We start from the raw sequence: 16,035 nt of genomic DNA, 5'->3' as shown, positions 1-16,035 counted from the left end.
CCAGAATTGTGAGCTGCCATTTGGGCTTGCATTCGCCCCATGTGTCTCTACGAAATGTCTGGCCATGGTGGCGGCATTCCTTCACAGACTGGGAGTTCGTTTTCCCATATCTGGATGATTTGCAGGAAGACCTTCTGAGACTGGAAAATTGGGCATCCAAATGACATATGAAATTTAATGTGGATAAGTGCAAGGTGATGCATATAGGGAAAAATAACCCATGCTATAGTTACACAATGTTAGGTTCCATATTAGGAGCTACCACCCAAGAAAGAGATCTAGGCCTCATAGTGGATAACAGTTTGAAATCATCAGTTCAGTGTGCTGCGGCAGTCAAAAAAGCAAACAATGTTGGGAATTATTAGAAAGGGAATGGTGAATAAAACGGAAAATTTTCATAATGCCTCTGTATCGCTCCATGGTGAGACCGCACCTTGAATACTGTGTACAATTCTGGTTGCCGCATCTCAAAAAAGATATAGTTGGGATGGAGAAGGTACAGAGAATGGCGACCAAAATGATAAAGGGGAATGGAACAGCTTCCTTATGAGGAAAGACTAAAGAGGTTAGGACTTTTCAGCTTGGAGAAGAGATGGCTGAGGGGGGATATGATAGAGGTATTTAAAATCATAAGGACGCGTATAAAGACCAGGTAGCAAAACACTGCACGGAGCGGCAGTAGCCACAGAGGCATTCACGGAGCGGGATGCCAGTGGTAGGTGTCCACCTTCACGGAGCGGAAGGATGGAGGGCAGCCATCTCCCAATTGAAAAAAAAACAAAAAAAGAAGAAAAAACAGGGATGGGTTCATGGGCTTATAGGTATTACCAATTATTAGGCTTTTCAATATTTGATGATAGTTAATGTGACTTTCAAGGCATACTTCACTTTCAATGCATATCCAGCATAGCTCCCTGCTTCAACAACAGGGGAGAAGAAAAACTAATACTTCACACACATCCAGCATTGCCCTCTGCTTCATGGCAGAGAGCTATGCTGCCGCTTACCCAACTAATCAAACTTAATATTTCACTTGGAAGCAGCTCCATCACTGCTCTCTGCATTAGTGGTGGGGGTGAAAGGGAATTGGAACATAGGGTTACTAAGAGCCATGAGAAAAAAAGAAGTGTGAAGCTTGCTGGGCAGACTGGATGGACCGATTGGTCTTCTTCTGCCGTCATTTCTATGTTTCTATGAGAGGTCTAGAATGGGTTAATGTGAATCAGTTATTTACTCTTTCTGTTAATAGACTAGGGGGCACTCCTTGAAGTTAGCATGTGGCACATTTAAAACTAATCTGAGAGAGTTCTTTTTCACTCAACGCACAATTAAACTCTGGAATTTGTTGCCAGAGGATGTGGTTAGTGTATCTGTGTTTAAAAAAGGATTGGATAAGTTCTTGGGGGATAAAACCATTACCTGCTATTAATTAAGTTGACTTGGAGATTAGCCACTGCTTTTAGCAACAGTAGCATGGGATAGACTTAGTTTTTGGGTATTTGCAAGGTTCTTATAGCCTAGATTGGCCACTGTTGGAAACAGGATGCTGGGCTTGATGGACCCTTGGTCTGACCCAGTATTGCATGTTCTTATTGGCTTATCGAGCAGCTCTCGGGCTGACAGGTCCATGTGCTCGACCATTCGGATGTTTGAGACACTAGATTTCGTCATCAACTATCCCAAGTCCCATCTTAGCCCATTACCTCAATTGAATTTTATTGAAGCCCTGCTAGAAATGGCTCAGGCCTTCCTGCCTCTACAAAGGGCCATCAACCTGATGGCCATCGCGGCAGAGATAAAACAGAGCCATCAGGTGTCACCTAGGCACGTGTTGATGACGTTGGGCCATATGGCCATGACAGTTCATGACACTCCCTTGGCATGTTTATATATGAGGCCCAAGGGACCCTGAGATCGCAGTGGTGCCAGGTCACGCAGAACCTCCAGGATTGCATCCAAGTCACCTTGCCTCTTCAGGACTCTCCTAGTGGCAGGTAATTTCAAATCTGGAACAGGGGATCTTCTTTCAAGTTTTTCTACAAAAATTGTCCTAACCACGGATGTCTCGTCTCCCCCCCCCTCCCCCGGTATGGGAAATCATATGAATGAGCTTACCACTCAGGATCTCTAGTCCATCCAGGAACATCGCTATCAAATCAATTTCCTGGATTTCTGGGTGATCAGGTATGCTGATCACTCAGAATCCCATGTTTGTAGATGCTTGTATGAGTTGCGATGTATCTAAACTGGGGTCCAGGTTACAGATCCTAGCTCCTGACCAAATCAAACCTTCTACTCAGAAAGCTCTAGACTCAAGCACTTCCTTGGCACCCTTCTTATTGTCGGATGAAGACTATATCTTTCTCTTACACTGGAAATACAATGAATGCCAAAATATCAACCCACTAGACCAGTGGTTCTCAAACTTTTTCCCATCGTGACACACCTGACAGACCACGCTCACACATGTGACACACTGCTCGTTACAATTCATGGCAGAAATAAAAAATAAAGGCCCAGTATTTTTATTAAGAATAACACAAGGGAAAGATACATATTCTGTCTGAACAGAAATTGCATAAATAGTAAACATTCCACACCAAACAGCACCGATTTCCAATACTCAAACAGTAAAACCTTAACTAAGAAAAGGCAACACTGAAGATATACACCAGGCCGTAAGACACCAATACACCTCCTGTTAGGAAAACGGAACAAGCCAGGCTACTATAGAGCCCTATACAGAAACTACACCCTAGCAGAAAACCTCACCTGAATCACATGTGCTGACCCTCACCTAATAAAGAGACCAAAATGCATAACTAGAAGCATGCAGACAAAAACTGAATTGGAAACCGCATCAAGCCAGAGTCTCTGTATGCAGTGTAACAAAGGAAAAAAAAGAAACATCACCAGTCCTCATAAAACACATCAAGAAATATAAAATCAATAGCAGTAAAACCTTACTAACAAAAAGAACAGATTATTTCAAAACAGCTGATGAATGGAATATCCAATATTTCTAGATACCAAAATGTGTTGCTCTGCATACCTGGGAACATTTGATATCCAGGTGCCCTGAACTTGTTTTGAATTAGCAGGAGGAGGAATGGTTTGCTTGCATCTCTCTCTCTCTCTTTCATATATATACGCATGCTTTTTCTCTCTCACTTATATAGGCTCTTAATTACACATTTACAACATGCTGTCTTTTTCTCTCACACAAACTCTCACTCACATGCTCTCAATCACACACACACATGCATTCTCTCTGTTACTTATACCCTCAGGCTCTTAATCATACATACACATGATCTCTCACACACTCTTTCACACACAGGTTTTCAGTCACAGACTTACACATACAGATTCAGTCATATTTACATTCATGCTATCTCTCTCACAGGCTCTTAATCACACACATACTCTTTCACATATACAGGCTCTCAATCATTCACATATTATACATAAAATCATATATGAAGAGCAAACTGATTGGCTGAACACATCCATCCGGCTTTTCACACAGCAATGCAACCTAAGATCTTCCAACAAGGGACTGCTTACTATACCTTCTATATATTCAGCTCACATGATCCAGGTTAGAACTAGAGCCATTTTGATCACTGGACCTAAAATCTGGAATTCCTTGCTCTCTGATCTCCATTTACAAGCGGATTTAAAACTGTTTAAAAGAGAACTAAAGACATAACTATTTAACAAGGCTTATACAGAACCAGAGCAAATCACATGTCAGCCTTTTTAATATACCAGCTCTTTATTTTTTCTCATTTAAATTTATTGATTCTATTATCTTAACTGCTGTTATTATATATTTTACTTCATTTGTATTTAATCTATTTAATTATTATCTCACTATTATTGTTTTTCTGATTATATATATTTTATAATTCTGTTTTTATTTTCTTAAATTTTGTAAACCGTTGATGGTTGCTCATTCACTCCCCCCCCCCCCCCCCCCCCCCAAACTAGCGGCGGCAGCAGCCTCCACTTTTAACCCTAAAGGCAGCAGCAACCTCCACTTTCAGCCCTCGCAGAGAAAGAAGTCCCATCAGCTGTGGGGGTTGATGTTCCTTGTTTTACTCTGAGCTGCACTGCTCATTCTTCAGGCCACGCCTCTCTCCTCTTCTTTGGGCTGATGCTGCCCGCACTAGCATGGTCTCCTCTTCCCGCATATGTACCTCCTGCTCACCACTTCCTCTTCTGGGCCGTGGGGGCGGGAAGAAGAGAGCATGCCGGTGCCGCTGACTCCAGTTGTCCTGCCGCGTTCCGCCAGGGCTATCATCATTTTAAGCCCGCATGGAGGACTTATTTCGCTTGGGTACAGGGAGCAGCTGGGTCAGCGGGGGACTGGGAAGTGTGGCGACACACTGCTGAGAACCACTGCACTAGGGAATCAGTCTATTTTTTTCTGGAATCTCCCTAAGCTTGCTGCTTCTCTTTGGGAGTGTGGTAAGTGCCATTGTGTACAGTACTCAGTGTTCACTACCTTGCTTCCTTTGCATTGGTCCAAGATCTGCCTCTGTGATATAGACCTCCTTTCCAGCACAGCAGAACTCAAGAGTAGAGATCTGCAGCTTGCAAAGTTCAATCTGTGTCAAACTGTGGTACATTTGTTTCCACTAAAAGCAATTTGAAGGCCATGCCAGCTAAGCCTTTCTCCACCCTAGCACCTGTTAAACCTGAGTTACAGAAATCCACCTTTCATTCTGAAGCTAATTATACCCATTTATTTATTTATTTAACATTTTTATATACCGAACATTTGTTTATCACTTCATGTCGATTCACAATATAATGGGGCCAGGTCTTAAGCCTAGTCCAAATACAACAAATAAAACTTAACTATATAAAATAAATTAAAACTAGCAGTAAATAAATCTTTTAAGATATAAAAGAACTTAAAAACAAAATAAACTTAAGATAGAATAGAAAGCCCAGTAAAAATTTTATATTAACTAAAATAGCCTAATTAAACGAGATTACCTCAGCAGACACCAGAAAAAGAAAAGCCTGGTAATCAGATATCAAAAGTGTACACTCTGTGCTAAATAACCCTATTTCTATTCCCTCTGTAACCAGCCTGAATCTCCTGCCTGCCAATCCTGTTTTCACACCAGTTTCAGTTGAACTTGTAATTATTTCAGTTCCAACCAAGGCTAAACTGGCTTTAACAGCAGTACCTGTAAAAGTGAATCCTGTTGCAGAATCTAGCCTTGCTGCGGTTCCTGTAACACAGAGCTTTCTAGCGCAGCAAAACCCTGAGGGAAAAGGGACTAGCACATCACAGTAAAAGGTACTGCCTGCATTAAAAACCCTTGTACTTCTGTTGTCACTAGAACCAGTTTGAAATCCTTACCAGTTAAAGCTGTCTCCACACCAATTCCTGCTAAATCTGTTTCACAGAAATCCCAGGTTCACATAGAAACCATTCCTGCCACAGTCAAGATTAACCAAGGGGTTTTGAAATCAGTACCTATAAAGGGGAATCCAGTTCTGCTCTTGGCTTCTGTGTCTCTGTCCCAGTTTGCAGAGCTCAGTCCAGCTTTGGAGGTTTCCAGTCAATGAGCTGCTTCCAGCTTAGCACCGAGGAATCCTATCCATTCAGATAATTTGTTCAACGCCCTTGAATGTTCCTTAATCAGCTGATCAACCTCCTTCATAGTCACCTGTGTCTAATCTTGCCTGGAGGAAACCTGTCCCAACCTTTAAAAATGTAGCCTGTACCTTTTTGGATAACTGCTTTAAACCTATTTTTGTCTCTGATAAGACTGCCTCAGCTTCTGAAGCCAGTGGTAATCATGCTTCTGTATATTTCTCATAGCCAGCAAAGATGATTGCTAGCCCTGAGTCTAACTTTGACAGACCCTACCTTTATACTAACCAAACAGAATCCGTTGCCAGATTCCAGGACAGATCTTGTATCTTATTTCTCTACAGAGAGATCTGCACCTGAGGCCTGCCTCCATCTTCTGAGAGAGAGAGAGTCTAAATACTTTGCAGCTTTTAGACCCTGCTCCACAGAATTTGTTCCAGACTGCCCTGACTAAAACTGTTACTACAGTACACACACATGCTTCTGCCCAGAATGTTGCCACAGTATATTCAGAGGCTTCGACACAGGTTGCTCCTGCAGTCTCTTCCCAGGATCTGGTCCAGGCTATTGCCATGGCACATCTAAAGTCTCTGACCAAGATCATTCCCTCTGTACTTCCACAGGAGGCTGTCATGGTCCATTCAGAGACTTTGATCAAGGTGGCCATGGTAATCCAGTCCAGACATCCAGCCCAGGATGTGGCTGCAACTTTAAAGACTACGGCTAGAGATTTATCAGAAGCCCCACCGGGGAATTCCTGCTCATACTTATCTGGCAGCCTCTAGTCCCTTGTCTTGGCCTGTGTACACAGAGAATGTAATGCTTCTTCCCAGCCATTGAGTGACTTTGCTTCCTCTGCTATCTCTGCGCAGACTGATGGACCAGTTCCTGCAGTATCCTCACTACAAGCTCTTCTGATTCCTGTTATGTCTTTGCAACCAGATGGGTCAGTCCTGCAACATTTCTACCTCAAGCTGTGCCAGTTCCTGCTAAGCCTCTGCACCCAGTTGAGCCAACTTGCTGTACCATATCTCTGCTCCAGGAAGATTCCAGTTCTGCACCTCCTCTCCGAGTGGACAGTCTTGCACTTCCAGACTGACGCTTCTGACATCAAGGAAATTGTTACCAGTTGCCACTACTGTTCAAGTCTCTGCCAATACTGTGGTGAACTTTGTCAACTATCTAGAGTTATACCCTGCTTCAGGCGGTATCAGCAGTTTCTTAGCCTCTGCTTTTGACTACACTCTGAATGTTCAAGATCTTGCTTCCAGTGGATTTCATCCCATTTCCAGATGTCAGCCTTTGGCTTTGCTCTTTCCAGATGTCCAAGACAGTCCTGCCTGGTGGGACCTGGGAGGAAGGTGTCTTAAAAGGGGGGGAGGTACTGTAACGATCCTGGCTGCTAGCCAGCACCCCCCCCCCCCCCCCACCAAGAGAGATTCTCACTGAGCCATGCTCACACCTGTTCTAGCTGCCTCCTTGATGAGCGCATGACTTTGCAAGCCCCACCCTATATAACCCTGCTTTTCCCTGCACTTGGTGCCGCCTCATTGTCACTTAAGCCCTTTGCTTTGCCCCATCTGCCTTGCCACTCTGTGGCCTTCAGGCTTCGTTTGGCCTTTCTACATTGCTACTCGGTGGCCTTCAGGCTTTGTTTGGCCCTCTTGCCTTTCCCTGTGGCTTCCTTGGCTATCTAGTCAGTCACTTGCCTGTTTTGTCTTGTACAGTCCTCCCTTTCCCAAGTGGGCCTTATGTTCTGTGTGCCTGAATTTCCAGCCCGTGCCTTCAGTTCCAGCCCTCTCCTGCTTCCGCTTCTCTTCACTCCCAGCCTCGTGTCCAGTCCCAGCCCAGTCTGACTGCTATCACTCTAGTGAAGTCCTGCCAGCCCCCAGAACCTGCAGGCACAATCCGAGGGAAGGGGCTAGCCAGGCAGAAGATTTTGTCCTGCTCTGTCCTGAAGTTCTGTTGTACTCCTGCTGGAGGAACACCAGAATCCAGCCTACCAGACTGTGACAGCACTCTACCCAAAGTTTTTATAAGAGTTTCATTATATTATTAGTATTGCTTATTGCCCTTTGGCCTTGCATCAATGCCATATGGAGTGGAGAACTAGCCTAGTGATTAGGGCAGTGAGTTGCACACCAGGGAAGCCCAAGTCCAAACCCTTCTATTGCTCCTTGTGACCCTGGGTATGTTTCACTCTCCTTGTCCTTAGGTATAAATTTAGATTGTAAACCTTCTGAGATTATAGAAATACGTTCAGTACCTGAATGTAACCTCTTTGAAATGTCACAAAGGTGGAATATAAGTTTTTAAAAACAATTCCCAAAATGTAGGCCATTTTTTTGTAAACTGAGGGTTTGTGTTTCCCTATTTGGATAGTTGGCTATGGAAGAGCACATCCATAGTAGCAACACACAAATACTAGTGCAACACAGATTACCCCAAATCTACCTTAAGCCCTTCACCTCAGTTTGAATGTATTAGAAGTCTACTAGATATTACTCGGGCAAAACCCTTCTCAGTCAACAAGACCACAGAATGAAAACACCCATTGAATGAATGCGCACAATTTTTTTATTTTTTTTTTGAGTCAACAGACATTAATCTGGGACATGCTAAGAATGTTGGGCAGTATGGTTTAACAGTTCATATTACCCCTGTGGCGTTACCTCCATATGATTCTGAAAAGAAGTGGAAGGTGACAATCCCATGTAGTAATATGAGCCAAGGAGTAGGTGAGGTGTACACAAATTCAAAACAGTTTCCAAATGTTGGGAGTTCATCAATCAAAAGTAAACTTTTAATCATACCCTGTTTCCCCGAAAATAAGACATCCCCCGAAAATAAGACCTAGTAGAGGTTTTGCTGAATTGCTAAATATAAGACCTCCCCCGAAAGTAAGACCTAGCAAAGTTTTTATTTGGGAGCATGCCCGTCGCACAGAACACCAGAGCATGCAGCTGTGATTTTTTTACCCTGCAGGATTCACAGTTAGTTGTCATCACAAACCAGCATAACCAGACAACTATTCAGAATATGATAAATGTTCATTTTTTTGTTCAACAATATATGTGAATTCTTCTTCATGGAAAAATAAGATATCCCCCTGAAAATAAGGCCTAGTGCATCTTTGGTAGCAAAAATTAATATAAGACACTGTCTTATTTTCGGGGAAACACGGTATCAAATGCAGCAGACCAGTAAACTGATAGCCCTTTAGGTCAGTCCCCCGACATGATCGTGTTTTGCAATAGTGCTTCATCGGGAGGGACAAGGTACTGAAAATTCAAGACCTTAAGCGCAAGACTGACTGCTTGCAGGGGGCTGACCTAGATTGAAAGGTCTATCAAGATTGTTGGACTGCTGCATTTGATATGATTACAAGTTTTTACTTTTGATTGATGAATTCTCAGCGTTTGATTGTTTTGAATTTGTGTATCCCTCACCTCCTTCCTGGCTAATACCTCGTATGAGACTTCCAAAGGAGACCCAAGTCTCAGTGGAACCAGGCTATAGATTCATTGATTTTCAAAGGCATTTCCACACATAAAACAGAGCTTTTATCAGTGGAAATGGCTAGTTTTAAAATTGCCTGCCTCATATGTGGGTAAACTTATGCCCATTTGTCCTGTATGCTTGTAGGTTTACCCAGATTGAGCCAAGGTGATTCTGATGGTAGAGATAAGGAGGGGCTTGGACTTCTGCATCCACTTCTGGATTTTCAAAAGTGCGTGTGAAAATTTCCTGCATACAAATTAGCAGATGTAATTGTGTAGGGGTAGTTTTAATAGGATAATTTTCAAAGTAAACATATGTATTTAAGTTTGTTTTGAAAATTGGGATAATTTATGTGGGCTTTTACAACATTACCTCCTTAAAGACTGAGGTAGCGTATCTGTATAATGGGTCACCTCAGAGACTTGCTACTAATCTGACCAAGGCATTCTTTCCAAATATTTCCTTTCCAAATGATACTGAGGAAACCCATACCTAAGGGTGCCACATCTAGTTTTCATGGTCCATTAGGAAAACAGTCACCATATTAATTTTCTCTAACTGTGAATACACCGAAGACCTTCAGAGACCAGGTAGCTAACAAAATTGTTCTCATTCAATCAAATGGTCCTGGTCTACCTGAAAAATCAGGGAGGAATAGATTCATGCTGCCTCTCTTGAAAAGCTGTTGGGGTGTGAAATGGTGCCATACAAATAATTTCTCATGGTATAATTTTAAGAACAGTATATCTGGCCAGAAAAGAGAATATTATGGCAGACACAGATTCTAGACCTCAGAGAATGTTCCCTGAAATATGAATCCAATCCTCTCATGTTGATGTGTCTTCTAATTTGGGCAGCTAACTGTAAGATTCTGTAAAATGTGATGGCACAGTTTACAACATGGTATTATGTGGGGGTTTGTGCCATTTTCTTCTTTGTGCTTTTTTTTTTAAGCTTCTTTACCAGTATTTGCTTTTGATTAGGTAGTTTCTGGAAAGTTAGAACTGGAGCTGCAGGAAACATTTTTTTCAGCAGTAGCTGTGTTGCTCTTCATATGCTTGTTGATGTTATATGTAAACCACCATACTCGTATCTAAATATTTTCCATGCAAAAGTAAGAACAGAAATGGTGGAATGGAATTGTTGATGCATATCACATTTTTACAGTTTGATAATTCTTCTGAACTGTAATTTTGTAATTTTTATTTATCAGATTTGTGGCTCACGTTTCCAGACGCTCAAGGCGAGGTACAGAGGTAAAAACATAGAGTACATCCGTATCAACAAAATTAAATACAAAAATGATAAAATACCACTGAATTGGTTTGACATAATTAACATTGCTAAAATAGGGTATAGTAAAAATCTAATAAAAAATAAAATACAGAATAGAAAACATTTTAAGACAAAATTAAGATATAAACTGCACAGCTCAGACACTAAACTATAAAACTGCTGTAAGCAAAAGATGAGAAATGCAATAATAGCAGTTTATCATAATGCACGAAATAAGACATCAATCTCCAAAAGTGAGGATAAAAAAACATTTTGGCAAATAATTTTCACATAAGCTGCACTTGGAAGGAGGCTTCATTGGTGCAGTTCACTGCTTATGCAAGCACAATGATAGGTTCCTTCTAGTTTAATTTCTTTTAAAGGTGGAAATTTCAAAAAGCTGCTTTCTGCCGACATAAGGTTTCTCCTAGGTACATATCAACTTAAGCAATCTTTTAAATAGCAGGGGCCATTTCCTTTTGAAGTCTTGAAAGCAGTATGTAATTTTGTATTGTCCATATGTTAAGTTGTAAGATTCAAAAATGTTGCATGTTTTCGGGTTAATTGAATAATTTTGTGGGGTACTTTTCAATGTCAAGATCAAAATTTGAAAGTGCCAAAATATGGGGATCGGCTGTAGCTAATAGATTTTCCATCTCCATTGTAGTTGAAAAGAACACCAAAGTAGAGACAAGGATTAGTTGTGGCATTCCCTGAAGAGAGGAAAGAAGTACCTAGCAATAGCCAGTTGGCATGAAGATGAAGGAATGGCAGAATCTTCTGGTGGAGCTAGGTCCTGTTTCTTAAATTAGCTAAAGTTAGCAGAAGGAGAAGAAAGCTTTAGGGAAATGAACTGAAGTGAGTGCCATAAAAAATGTAGCCTTCCAGGTCATGTACTTTAGCCCACAAGCTCAAAAAAGCGTTTACATAAGCTGAGCTTAAAACAATTTTCCCATCGATAGCAGGGCTGAATTAGCCATGCTGTATGGGAGAGTGTCGCGATCCCGAGTAGTCGGAGTTTCCTCAGCTGAGCACAGAGCTTTTGACTCTGTGGTCGTTTTCCTGCACGGTTCCCTCACCTCTTCAGTTTCTTTTTTTCCGCGAGCCCATCGCACGTGGGGTTAGTTTCGTCTTCACTTTTTTCGGCGAATTTTTTCGCATATTTTTTCTCATAATTTCTTCCCAGATGGCTGCAAAGCCTTCTGGGTTTAAATATTGCCAATGTGGAAAAATTATGTCCATAACGGATGGACATAATTATTGCTATATTTGCCCAGGCCCGGAACACGACCAAGCATCGTGCCGCGACTGCGGAAGAATGTCATCGCAGACCCGACACCGGGCAACAAAAATAGAATGACTACGGACAGGCAATTCGGCCCCACCATCATCCGTGCACTCTTCGCCGAGACCGGCGAAGACTGGTAAGGCCCACTTAAAACGGGCTTCTTCTTTGGGCCCATCAGAAGTTCATCAAGTCCCCCTCAGTACCAGGCCAGGGTCTCACACACCCTCAAGGCCTTTCAAAAAAAACTGGGGCTCCAGCAGCAGTACTAAGTATAGAAGCGGGGGACGCGTCGACATCGCTGATAAAAAGATCTCACGGAGCGACGCACGGTGCGTCCAGAGTGTATGCGTCGAAGCATGGCATGTCGATAAGGCACGTTTCTGCCCATGGCACATCTGCGAAGCATGGATCGGCGCACGACGCACCTATGGCGCAGAAGCCGACACACGGCGCACCTAAGGCGCAAAGGTTGGCGCACGGCGCATTTGGGGCGCAGGTAGCTCTGCACACCATATCTACGGCGCAGAAGGCGACGCACGACACTTCTACGGTGCAGAAGTCTGTGCAAACACAAGTCGGCATACGGCGTATCTAAGATGAAAACCGCAGTACATGAGGCACATGAGGTGTATAGTCAAGAAAGATTGCAGGTGGAGCATACTCCAAAGAGAAAACACTCTAATGTCAGCTCTGAAGTTGATGTTGAGCAGTTATATCTGCTTCGGAATCCCTTTCATCAGGTGGGGCACCACTAAGTGAAAGTTCCTTTTCTAGTATCTCCTCAGTCTCTAGGTCTAAGAGACACTCTCCATCTTTACAAGTTCCGTTAACCAAATGGGTTCGTCCGTCTCTCGTTATTTCTCCTAGAACACAAATAAGGGGAACATTGCCTGAGGACATTTTATTGGCGGCAATTCCAACAAAAGCCCCAAAACAAAAACTACACATCCCCCCACAAGGTACTCTGGCAGCATCAGCAATGACTAGGATTTCGGAATCCTTAACCTCTTTTTTTTTTTTTTTTTTTCTTCCCCCCCCCAAGATGTAGAACATTCTAAACTACCACTACCGGACTCACCTCAAGATTCACCATCTTCACCTTTAAGTGTCGAACCTTTAGAACCAGACACTGAACATGCACCAGTTCCGCTTCTTAGTCCGGATTCCCCGGATTCAATCCATTCTTCCAACTCTTCGACTGGGATGCAATCGGATCCACCGGAAGGCCTACCTGAATCTTATTATCTTCCGGAGGATTTAACATACTCCAAATTTATTGAGAAGGTTGGCAATCTCCTCCAAATAGAAATGGGAAAGGTTCCGGATCCCAGGGCAGAAATGCTGGGAATCTTAAAAACTTTTGAATTTCCTCCCGAACCGACTGCGTTACCACCGCATTCGGTATTAGATAATGTGCTCTTCAAGATCTGGAAAAAACCCTTTTCAATGACTGCAACTTCCAGAAAGATTGATATCAAGTATAAAATGCGTAATTCCACAATTTATACTACTTCCCAACTGCCTCGCCATTCTATTTTGGTAGAGTTGGCTTAGAACGCTTTGCCTTGGACAAAACTACATTCGAATGCTCCACCTGGCCGGGACAATAAATGCCTGGATGACTTTGGAAAGGTGTACCACTCTTCCATGCTTGCAACCAGGATATAACACCATCAATTCTATACAAACCAGTATCTCTTTGAGTCACTACAAAAGCTGCATCCAATTTGTTTATCGGAAGACAAAACACTTCCACGACCCTTTTTGGATATAGAAGAAGGTCTCAGACATTTACTACGGTCAATTTATGAGTCGTTTGAATAATCAGCAAGGGCATCCACGTCCGCTATAGCAGCCAGACGTCTCGCTTGGCTTAGAGCAAATGTAATTCGACCGGACGTACACGAAAAACTTGATATTCCATGCACAGGAGACAATCTCTTTGGGGATAAATTTGGAGACACGGTCTCTCATCTAAAAGAACAAAGGCTGCCATACTTTCTCTAACAACTCCAGCAGAGTCTCACAAACCTCAGCAGTGGTTCTATCCTTACCATCGTCGGTATTATGCAAAACCATACAATATACCCTATTCTCAAATACAGACCTCAATCATATGTCCCTCACAAACACATCTCAACCTGCTTCAAGGAGCCGTCCTAGACAGCATCGGCAACAAAAACAAACGCCAACACCCCAACAAAAACAGCCATCTTTTGAAATTGATACAGCCACCACTACCACCAAATTTCCATGTCGCCGCCTTTAATTTTTCCTAAGCAACTGGGAGTCTATCACGTCAGACCAATGGGTACTCAGCATCATAAAGAACCGATATCATCTGGACTTTCAATCCACCCCCTCTCTTCCTCATATCCCTCCAACTCGAGTGGGACAGTCCCATGCAACATCCCTTACAGCGCAATTGGTCAGCCTACAACTTCAACAGTCCATACATATCATTCCCCTTTATCAACATCATCAGGGGTTCTATTCCCCAATACTTCCTCATTCCCAAGATGTCAGGGGGTCTTCGGCCCATTCTGGATTTGCGATCACTCAACAAACATATTCAGAAAGAGAAATTCAAAATGACTTCTCTCAAAAAACATATTACCACTGATCCAGCCCAGCGACTGGCTATGTTTCATCGATCTGAAGGATGCATATTCCCATATACCAATTCACCCATCTTCTTGATGTTACCTCTGTTTTCAAGTGCAGAATATACTTACCAGTACAAGGTTCTCCCTTTCGGCCTATCTACAGGCCCAAGGGTATTCACAAAGTGCCTAGCAGTGGTGGTGGCTCACCTCAGGAAATCTTCGATTCAAATTTTCCTTATCTGGATGACTGGTTGATAGTAGCGTCGGATCAGTCTTCACTGAAAGAACATACGTTACACACGATCAACTGCCTTCAGACGCTGGGATTTCTAGTCAACTACGAGAAGTCTCACCTGCACCCTACTCAAATTCTTCAGTTCATAGATGCTCTCATCAGTACACTGGAGCAGAGAGCATACCTCCCTGTGGACAGAAAACAAAATCTTACTTCACAAGAACCAAGCATCAGCAAGCCAGATTCTGCAACTTCTGGGACATATGGCGGCAGCGATCTATGTAGTTTGCCACACCAGAGTTCACATGCGCCGCTTACAATGGGGGTCTAAAGAACCAGTGGTCTCAATTTCTACAACCACTTACAAGATCCAAATTACCAACACAATGAAGGAGGATATTCGCTGGTGGCTCTCACCCAGCAACCTTCCATTTACCCCCTCATCAGCTCACACTGACCACACATGCCTCCAGGAAGGGTTGGGGAGCCCACCTGGGCGATCTGAAAACTCAAGGTCTGTGAACTCAAGAGTCTTCATATCAAATCAATCTACTAGAGTTATGAGCTATTTGGAAAGCTCTGCAGACGTTCTCAGTTCAAATACGAGGACTAAGTCTAATGATGTACACTGACAACCAAGTAGCCATGTTTTACATAAACAAGGAAGGAGGGTCCGGTTCCTGGACACTGTCAAGAAGCAACGTGAATTCTTCAGTGGGCCATCAAAGCCTAGGTATTCATTCAAGCCACTTATCTTCCTGGTCTAGACAATGTAATAGCAGATTGTCTAAGTCGGATTTTTCATCCGCACGAATGGACTTTGAATCCGGAAGTGGTAGTAAACATTTTTCAACAAAGGGGGTTTCCCACAATAAATTTTTTTGCTACAGAGACAGACAAGTCCAAACCTTTTGCTCCATTTAACCCAGCAACCTACGGTTCGCTTCTGACGCCTTTCTCATTCCATGGACCACCAGGCTTTAATGTACGCCTACCCTCCCATTCCACTCATCTCTCACACAAGTCAGCAATGCATTCAAGATGTATCAGACATGATTCTCATCGCCCCAGCATGGCCAAGACAGCCATGGTATGCATACCTTATGAGACTTTCCATACGTCCACCAATCACGCTCCAAAACCTTCCACATCTTCTGACCCAGGAAGGGAGCTCTCTACTTCATCCAATGAATCAGTCACTTCACCTCACAGCATGGAGATTGAAAGGCAAATACTAATCCATTTAGGCCTATCTTCACAGGTAGAAGATATCCTTATTGCTTCAAGGAAACCTTCAACCAGACGCAATTACAAGGGAAAATGGCTCCAATACTTGAATTGGTGTACTCGAAAAAATATAAATCCCTTTTCATCTACTGCCATTCAACTTCTACAGTACCTGCACACACTTTGAGGCAGGATTAGCCACGGGCTCGGTACGGGTTCATATCAGTGCTATCGCAGCTTTTCATGAACCTCTTAACAAACTTCCAATTTCCAATCACCCATTAAT

General features: G+C 42.9%; 1 protein-coding gene across 3 annotated transcripts in view; it reads left to right on the top strand.

Moving 5' to 3' along the window:
* The window catches only part of LUC7L3 (LUC7 like 3 pre-mRNA splicing factor), a 239,154-nt gene that overhangs the window by 57,370 nt on the left and 165,749 nt on the right, over positions 1 to 16,035 (top strand). Inside the window, exon 4 of one of the 3 annotated variants that reach the window (XM_029600252.1) lies at positions 10,332 to 10,374. The exons of the other annotated variants lie outside the window; for them this stretch is intronic. Coding sequence (XP_029456112.1) covers positions 10,332 to 10,374 — 43 coding nt within the window. The remainder of the gene's footprint in view (positions 1 to 10,331; positions 10,375 to 16,035) is intronic. 3 annotated transcript variants of the gene reach the window in all.

This window comes from Rhinatrema bivittatum, chromosome 4 (assembly GCF_901001135.1).
Source record: "Rhinatrema bivittatum chromosome 4, aRhiBiv1.1, whole genome shotgun sequence".
Lineage (NCBI taxonomy): Eukaryota > Metazoa > Chordata > Amphibia > Gymnophiona > Rhinatrematidae > Rhinatrema > Rhinatrema bivittatum.
This window is presented reverse-complemented; position numbering and strand designations above follow the sequence as displayed.